Below are 9,152 nucleotides of genomic sequence, written 5' to 3' on the forward strand. Positions count from 1 at the left end.
GTTTCCCAGGATAAGCAATGCTCTGTTGCAGTAACCAACAGCCGGCGAACTAAATGACTCAAATCAGCAATGACCTTCCCTTGTTCATTTGATATTCTTTTTTTAATTATTCAGTTTTGAGAGAGGGATACAGGGAGAGACAGGACAGAGAATCCCAAGCAGGCTCCATGCTGTCAGCACAAGGCCCGATATGGGGCTCGAACTCATGAATCATGAGCTCATGACCTGAACCAAAGGCGGATGCTCAACCAACTGAGTGAGCCACCCAGGCGCCCCTCATCTGATATTCTCAAGGGAGTCCAGGGGTCCTTCATCTCGCAGTTCTACAATCTGACACATATAATCCCCACGGTCACCAGAGAAGGGATGAGAAAGGTGGAAATGCTTTTGGCCTGATGCCCAGTAGTGTAGGCTTGAAAGTGACCTTCTGCTCCTCATCCCTTGGCATGTGGGTATTTGGTGAGTGCTTCATGTCCCTGCCATAGTCTCTGGAGGCAAAGATGACTCAGTTCAAAGCTCCTCTTTGCTCCTTGATGGCAGTCTGACCTTGACAAGGTCCATAATTCTCCATGCCTCCGCTTCCTCCTCTGTAAAAGTTGGTGGATGTTTCAGAGGCCATGCCCGTGACTGGTATTGATCTCTTAGGGTTGGAGTCACAATTACATTTATTATCTACTCAAAGTGCTTAGGACACTGTCTGGCACATAATAAGCAGTAATGGGTGTTATTTTTAAACCTGCTCCTTGATTGAGGTCAAGAAAGAGTTTGCACGTATGTGTTACTTATTTCACGGATGACCATCAAGAAGAAAGAAAGGGATGAGTGAGGTAGAGACTGAAGGAAAGCACACTGCTTGCGTTTGCCAGTTGCGGTGACGGGAATTCCTTCCTCTGCCACGCTTGGTAGATGGCACTCTCTCCAAGCGCAGCAACCAGGCCCTGGTGGGGAGTCTAACACATGGACGTGGGAGAGGCGGAGGGCAGCCCTGTGCGTCTTGAAGGGAGGCTATAAAGCTTTCCTCTAAATATTTTTTTTAATGTTTTAATGTTTTAATTTACTTTTGAGAGAGAGAGAACATAAGCAGGGGAGGGTCAGAGAGAGAGGGAGACACAGAATCTGAAGCAGGCTCCAGGCTCTGAGCTGTCAGCACAGAGCCTGACATGCGGCTCGAACCCATGAATCCTGAGATCATGACCTGAGCCGAAGTCGGATGCTTAACCAACTGAGCCACCCAGACACCCCTGAATATTTCTGAAAAGTGTGGATCCCTCTGTGTGTTTCTCACAGGAGATGGTCCATAATTTTCATCAGACCCCTGAAAGGATCTGTTCCTCAAAGTAGTCCCGGACACCCTGTCAGCTGACCTCACAACAGGGAAGGCGGAATTTAGGAACTGACTGGAGGGGGGGGGGGCGTGTCTCATGACATAGTGGAGAGTACCGTGAGCGTGAATGTGAACAGTCTATACCTCTTTCGAGGGGAGAAAATCTGTAAGGGAGGAAGGAGGGCTTTTTGAGCAGTTTGGGCAGGAATCTGTCCCTCAGGGGCCTCAGCTCCCTCCCACCTTCTCAGTCTCCTCTGCTCCCACCTTCTCTCTCGGGCAGATTATTGAAGGTAGAAGGAGAGAAGCTCAGAGAGATGGACTCTAGCTCTGGAGCAGTCACTGAGGACCGGGAAGCAAAGCCTCGGGGGGCAAGACCACCTCAGCTGGGTGATGAGAGGCAGCGGGTACCAGAGAAGAGACCACATCCACTCTCTACTCTCTTCTCCAGAGTTGGCGTGGGAAACTGGACACGAGCCCTTTTCCACCATCACCCTACGTCCTGCTGTGTCTCATCACGTCTCTGTGGATCATTAATGTGTTTCCAAGCAGATAGTTTTGTCTGAAGCATTTATTTACCCTTGTTGTTAAGATGCGTGTGTTTCACCGGAAGCATCAGCTTTGAGGCCTTGAAAGCACATGATAAAAGCAGGCATGCACACGGGAGAATTCTGCCCACGGGCTGCGCGTAAGCTCAGCATGGCCAGCGGTGATAAAGTAAGAGGACAATATAATTGAAAAACACACTTGAAAAATTATATTACATAAAATAATTTACTTCTCATTCAGAATGATCTTCCGGACCTATGTGGGAGAGAGCAGTCCAAGGGCACAGGTCCAATCTGGAAGGCATGACAGTTCTAACAGGGCAAGGTCAAGGGAGTTACACATTGGGATTGTGGAGTCAACCAGAGACAAAATGGTGGACTAAACGGGGCACTGACGAATGAGCCTGGGAACGCTGAGAGCAAGGACTGGCAGAGAGACAAGAAGGGCTCAAAAGAGAAAACCTAGATCTCTGATTCAGTGAGACCTGCACATACACACTCTGGTCTCTTCGGTCTGCGACCGGCCTGTCCTCTTAAGAGCCACAAGGTGCTCACGTGTACCAGTGCACTGTGCGTGCAGGCGGGTGTGCGCTTCGAAAGCTGTGATTTTACAAGAATGAGAAGAAAATTACTTCCTGGCCATTCATGAATAATTCAGGTGATATCCTGCACCTCCATTTATAAAACAATACAGTAATAAAAACATTGTACAAAACATCATAAATAACATAAATGAGAAATTTTCAAGTATTTCGTGTGCCTTGAAAAGTTCCAAACAGTAGTTCTAACAACTGATCTCCCTTTTTCTTCCCCTCTCCCCCTTTTCTCTCTCATTTAGTCTTCAGAGCCTAGAAGCAGATACCTCCAGGCTCTGTTAGTCCTGACGTCCTGACGTCTGGGAATGGAATGACCGAGATCCTGCTCTCAAAAGAGAAACTTACAAGGGCTTTTCAGTTTGTGCAAACGTGTTTCCTTTTATAAGATACAATCCTTCCCTTGTTGCTGGTTCCCGGAGGTGTAGGCACAAAGCCTGGACCCCTGGTGGGTAAGCCACCAACCCCCCAGTGAAGAAAGGAGCCTCGTCTGATGGCTGAAGTCCTCCGGAAAAAAAAAACAAAATGAGGAGAGCACCTTGATCAGGAGAGGAAAAGAGTTGAGGATAAAACTATGAACTCTGGAGTTCTGTGCCCTCACTCAGCCAGGATCACCCAGCAAGCAGGCTGCCAAGGCCCTACCTGCATCTCTTCCTTCCGTTCGAGCAGCTTCTCTCCCAACTCTGTACCAACCCTGCTGACAATCACGCACCAAGCACCCAGGCAAAGAAGGGGAAGCCAGCAGCTTAGGGGCTGAGAAGTGCCATTAGTAACAACCAGCCTGAGAGAAAACGGCGACCATCAGGCCTACAATTCTGTAGGTATTTGCTCCTTAGAATACTGTTCAATTTGGGAGGCTCCCTGTGGGTAAACTACACATGTAGTCCCTTGGCTGCTTCTCCAGCAAGACCTGGGGAGTTTTACAGAATCCACTTCCCCCAGACTGGCATGCCTTTCTTGGCCTGCAGGGCGGCTGGTTCTGTTTGCCTGTTTGATTGCAGGTTGAAAGGCCAGGAATCAGAAAATGCATATAAATATGTACACCCACTCTAGTCGCGAGCACCTAGGGTCTTTCCTAACTCTACTCGCAGAAGTATGTATGTATATATACAGACACATATACATAGAATGTGTATGTGGGTGTGTGTAAATACATGCATATATGTAAACGTGTATTTATATACGTAAATATATGTACATCTATACATATATTTGCACGCACACATACACATAATAGATCAACTTCATCTAAACACTTAGAGTTTAGAGAAAGTGCCAACAGAATGCATGTGCTTGTGGATGTCACATGAAATGGACCAACCAACAACTCTGAGGTCTGGCCGTTGGGAGGAGAAGTCCGAGTCCTTGAGAAGCCACCCTTACACAACCATTATTTGGATACTTGCTCACACTGTACCCTAAAGGAAATCTGGGAAAACCGGACTGGAATGAGGTGGTGCCCTGACGGACACTGAAACACCAACACTAAATCTACTTTGTACACGGGGGCGGGGGGGGGGGGGTGACTCACACATGGCAGGCAGCGTGAATACTAAGCTACAAGGTGGATAAAAGCCCTCGTGCTTAATACAGATCGATATTCGGCCTCGGGTTTTCCAGGCGTTAAGTCTTGGGTATATCAGCCTCCGGCGCCGGGGGACGATCAGGCACACTGGGGGACCAGGGAAGGACAGTCTGCAGGGCTCTTGGCTCCTTTCTGCTTCTCCGAGCCGGCGCTGGAAGAGTTGGCCAAATCCAGATAGAATCGGGACTTGAGGAAGCGGCGGTAGGAATCCTTCTCCATCAGGTTGAAAATCCTCTTCTGGGCCTCATCAAAGCAGGTAATCGTGGGCTCCAGCATGTTCCGGCTTGTCTCCTCCCTGGTGCAGGAATCCAGGTTCACCTGCAGGGTAGAGGCGGGGACATATTAGGCACCCTGTTCTGTGGAGGACAGGATGGCCGCATGCATCAGTCAGAAATGTGCGCCTCCCACAGCCCAGAAATGGAAAAACCAGACCACTCAGCTCTACCCTGGCACGTGTGAGCGAGAGACTAAGAGGCTCATCTGCTTCCGGCAGGCAGGGCGGTATCCTCATTCTTCCTCACAGATTGGGAAGATTTACCAAAACACTCATGAAAGGAGATCATCCAAGCCCTTGGATGAAAGAGCTTTTTCCTTAATGATTTACTTGAGGGGGTCAAGGCTCTAATAACCTCTTCTACGGTTTTATCTTTTCCTGTGACTTGGAGGATCCGTGCCATTGAATACCACGTGTAGGACACCGCACTAAGATCCAGAGGGTTCTTAGTTCCACCGAAGACCTACCTCTTTAGTGGCCTGGACTGAGATGAATTCATTATAGATCTTTTTGGCCTTGGGACTTAGTTTCGAGGGTGATTTGATTTTCTTGTACTCTTCACAGCTAATCCAGAAGTCAATGTTCTCCTCGCTGTATTCAGACTTCAAGAAAGCTTTGAAAGCCGCCAGCCCACCTGGGAAGGGGGAGAAAGGGCCACACTCATCATCACACTGGCCAACCAACCTCCTGGACGGTATATGTCAGGGAAAGCCAACGTGCTTGAGAGAGTATAGCATGGCTTCAAACAAGCCCCTCTCTCCCCACTTCCTGGGCATCACTTGGGGTCTGGTAACCCTAATCTGTTGGATATCTGTAAGATCCCAGTTATACCTAATGCTCTTTGCTCCAGGGGTGAAGTCTCTTTCAAGAAAATGGGTGTTTCTGAAATGCCAGTGCAGCTACCAACTGCCAAAGTAAGTCTGAGAATGAGAAACTGAGGACGATCCCGCAAGGAATCTCAATATTTGGCATATCGTTTCCCTCTACCCTTTTTCCGTGTGATGGGAGAGAAATGGGGGGGGGGGGCACACGGTTTTCCAACAAACTATCCACTGTGGATCGCGAAGCTCTAGGGCGTGGAAAGATTTTAAATAGGCTGATCCTCCTGAGGCTGGAAGTCAGAGGAAACCCAACCCTTTCTGCAATTCCTATTAGATCAGATACAGTAGGAGATCCTTGGCTCTCCAGAGAGCTCCTGCCCTCATCCTAGTGGGGAAGAAAGCCGTCAGACTTACATTCATGGCTAATCAGGTTTTCCAGGGATTCAGCCCATTTTTTTACTTCCTCTTGGCTCACCCTAGAGACATTAGAGAGAGGGGGAAAAAATAACTGTGAATGCTAGGATACAAAATTAGGGTGAGAAACTTAAGATTCCGAAAAAAAAATGCAGATATTTTATTTTCCACCTTCAGGATGCAATCTATTGCTGCGTAGGGCCGTCTTTCCACTAACTGCATGGAAATTTCAAAGCAAATCTAGCTTAACCGGGACCATACCTTCCTTCTTTCCTCCTAGAACATCTCTGACATTAAAGAGGTCATACTCAGTGGGTTTCCCCTGAGGCCTTGTCTCTTACCTCTGACAAACCACCACTTTGTCCTTCTTGCTGTGGGAAGAATTATGTTCGCAGGAATCAGACTTCTGCAGCAGGAAACCGAGCCGATGTTTCATATCTTTTGCACTGCCGGAAGAAGAGGACAAAGAACCATGCCAATTAGCTCTTTTACAAGCCGCCCTAATGGCAGAGCTCAAAGGGCTCATTACTAGTAAAGGGGATGGGAGAGCGGTTTACTTAGGAACCGGCAGGGGAAGGTGGCCCCAACTCTCAGTTAAAGGAGATCCCGCTTCTGTTTCTTCCCCTGGACTCTACAAAACCCGGGGCCCAGCCTGCTCTGCCTGCCCCAGGGTTCTAACCCTCAGTCGGCCTCCCCAGCCTCTTCTGGAAACCTGTCACGCTGACCGATGCAACGCTTTGGCGTCTCTAATAGAAACACGCTGAAAATGAGACTGCGCTTTAGGTAACCTGCGGGCCCCGGGAAGCAAGCAGTAACTGTGACATGTGACACGCCGCCTTCCGGAGGGGCGGGGGAGGTGGTCGCTGTTTGCACCTGCCTCGGAGGGACCTGCGGAAGCACGTTAGGAAGGGAAAGGGCTGTGCAGCCCCTGCCCTGTAGGAGGTGGGCGGAAGGATTCCCGGACCGGGCTGTACGGGGAGGGGGGCGTCCAGCTCCAGCCGGGGTGGGAGGCGCCAACCGCAGGTGCGCTGGCGAAACCTGAGCTCCTTCGGGCTGGCTTCTAGACGCATCCCCTGCAGCTGCTGCTTTCCTGTTTAATATCTACGCCCTAAGAACATTAACACTATAAAGGGCCATAAAGGGAAGCAAGCAAGAGTCACCACTGCAGCAACTGATTGTTTCATTAGAGCCGCCAGCTAATTGCCCCTCTTTAATAGGTGGCTTATGGGGCGGCGGGAAGGCGAGGCGCAGGACTTAGGAAAAAAGCAGCTTTTCATAAGTTTTTAAGCTCAACTGTCTCTGTTAATTATTCTTTTGCTTGGATCTCTTTTATTATAAAAGCCAGGAGATGGTGTTAACAGAGAAATGCCTTTTTAAAAGAAGTGAGTGGCTAGGTGCTCCTACTGACAGGTAGAGAAATAGTCACAAGGATAAAAAGCCATTTTCGGAAGGCTTCCACTAGATCAGTGGCTTCTCTATGCACGTTTCCCCAGAAAGGCTGAATTCCATTATGTTCTTGGAGCGCCCCCCCCAATGGTATTTTCTTTTCCTTACAAGACTGTCTTCCCTCCTCTGCTTCTCCAATTGGTCAGAGGATGCAAAAACCCTCCTTAATGATACCAATATATAAATAATCACAAAGGCTCATGCGATTCTAAGATAGAAATACATTGCAATTCGGCCAAAACAGAACTGATTTCACCTTTCCCTGTGCTGGTCAGGCTGACATCTGAGTTACTGAGCAATGCAATAAAGAGTTGGAAGTAGGCTCAGCAAGTATGTAACAATTGTCCTTCTAAACGGTGCAATGATCAACAGAAAAAGCAGCATGACTTCAGAGATCACTGGAGTCAGGAACCTAGATTTGATCTGCACTCTGCCACACTGCCTATGTGACCTTGAGCAGTTCATGCCGTTCTGCAGTCCCAAGCACTGATGCTAGGGTGAACCACTGGACGTGTTAATTTGCAGTTGACCAGCGAGGAGAAGAAAGAGCCATTCACCTTGCTGACACAGAGGTTACCTCCCGAACTGAGCCTCTTAGCTCCTTGGGCAATCTTTCATCTGTTCCCCCAAATCCTTCCCAGAGCATCACTCTCTTTCCTGACAATCCTGTCTTTTGTGAGGGTGATTTTATAGATGAGCTAACCAAAGCCCGATGCAATTTGCTCCGTTCCGCTCAGGATAGGGATGGTGGAGGTCAAGGGCATTCATTTCTTAGGTGCTTCATTTTAAAAGTAGCCATGAAAGCATCTTTTAAAAGAAGAATATTCTTTCACGCTCCAGAATGTTTGAAAGGTAAACTCCTTAGAAGTGCACAGAAGACTGTGTTTTCTGGGATATTTCTATGCTGCACCCACAGACTGACTTTCTACCTTTAACTGTACGATTAAATAATGTAATGTGCACTAGTTCTGTCTTTTTCTTCAGCTGGCTGATATATAAGCATTCTCTGAAAGCACGTATTTATACCTTTTTAAAAGCCAAAGGCATATGAGGACCTATGAAGTAGCTTCACTTTTGTTTTTTCAAATCAAGAGACAGTACATTGACAAAATGATGTCTGTAGGGTGAGATCTTCTACTGAACCCTTAACTGATCGTTAGAATCGATACTTCTCAACCACCACTCACATAAGGCATTTCAGGAACTGGGGGGAAGGGGCAGTGAGAGGAGGGGACCCAGTCCTAGAACTCCTACTGTATTGTCACACTTGTTTATAAGAATGTAAAGAGTGAAAGATACTGCAGCACCACACAGAAAGCACAGTGTGCCCGTGATGGCTCATTCTGGGGTATCTTTCCCTCAACGAGACCTATCAACACCCCCCCCCAATCGGGAAAGCTCAGAGCCCTGATTCCACAGACCCCACCGACGCCCAAGTAACAACAGCAATCACAGACCACTGCACTGAGTCGGAAAACCTCTGATCCCTTCTTCACTCGAACTAGCTTGGTGAGAGGACTGGGATGCTCCTCAAAACCGAGGTCGATATAAAACAATACAAGGGCGCAACGTCTGGGGAACACACTCCTCCAGTCACAGTGTCTAGCTGGTCCTGGAGGAAAGCTAGCTAGTCGAGGCTCTCCTGACCACACTGTTTCTGATGCCGAAGAACGAGGTCAGTAGTACATTTTAAGTAACTAAGCAAGTGTCTCCGAAAGTGTAACGTGGTGAGTGGCTGAAAATGATCTTACCTCCTCAAGCAAGAAGCCGGGAGACCTGCAAGTCCTTTGCACATCTTGTTCAGTGTGGGATTCTCAAGCCGGGGAGGAAAGGCGGCAGGCAGGAGGCGCTGTGGCTTCTGTTTTGAGCTCCCAGGCTTTTCTCCGAAGATGCGGTCAGAATCCTGCGAGCTGCTCCCGAGCCTGCAGGGGTCCCTTTTATAGCCCAGCCGACACCGCCTGGCCAATCAGACGGCAGCTCTGAAACCGCCCCCACCTCCGCGCCGCTTGACCAATCAGACGGCAGCTATGAAACCGCCGCCCAGCAGCTCCCGACCCCGCCCTCCGGTTGCCGGAGTTGAGGATGGGGGCGGGGGTGGGGCGGTAACTGACGCATCGCGGTGCAAAGTGAACAACAGCTCGGGAGAAACC

At 48.9% G+C, this 9,152-nt stretch overlaps 1 protein-coding gene across 2 annotated transcripts; it reads right to left on the reverse strand.

Moving 5' to 3' along the window:
- Positions 1-1,874: 1,874 nt before the first annotated feature.
- On the reverse strand, positions 1,875-8,901 carry RGS4 (regulator of G protein signaling 4). 2 transcript variants are annotated; one of them, XM_029935699.1, is made up of 5 exons: positions 8,754-8,901; positions 5,898-6,002; positions 5,557-5,618; positions 4,789-4,955; positions 1,875-4,365 (listed from the first exon to the last, which is right to left on the reverse strand). In XM_029935699.1, exons 1-5 carry the CDS (start codon positions 8,795-8,797, stop codon positions 4,126-4,128), a joined length of 618 nt encoding a protein of 205 aa, XP_029791559.1. In that variant the 5' UTR covers positions 8,798-8,901; the 3' UTR covers positions 1,875-4,125. The 2 variants fall into 2 exon arrangements, with proteins under 2 accessions (XP_029791559.1, XP_029791560.1); XM_029935700.1 differs by lacking the exon at positions 4,789-4,955 and having other exon boundaries at positions 4,205-4,365.
- Between the last annotated feature and the right edge of the window lie 251 nt (positions 8,902-9,152).

The sequence above is a fragment of the Suricata suricatta genome, chromosome 3 (assembly GCF_006229205.1).
Source record: "Suricata suricatta isolate VVHF042 chromosome 3, meerkat_22Aug2017_6uvM2_HiC, whole genome shotgun sequence".
In the NCBI taxonomy this organism is placed as follows: domain Eukaryota; kingdom Metazoa; phylum Chordata; class Mammalia; order Carnivora; family Herpestidae; genus Suricata; species Suricata suricatta.

Bases quoted from the DNA above. Each gene is read 5' to 3' on its own strand.
- RGS4 (XM_029935699.1), bottom strand. From the start codon at position 8,797: ATGTGCAAAGGACTTGCAGGTCTCCCGGCTTCTTGCTTGAGGAG. The intron at 5,619-5,897 runs GTAAGAGACAAG...TAATGTCTCTAG, and splicing joins AAAGTGGTGGTTTGTCAGAG to GGTGAGCCAAGAGGAAGTAA. The intron at 4,366-4,788 runs GTAGGTCTTCGG...TCTACCCTGCAG, and splicing joins CAGTCCAGGCCACTAAAGAG to GTGAACCTGGATTCCTGCAC.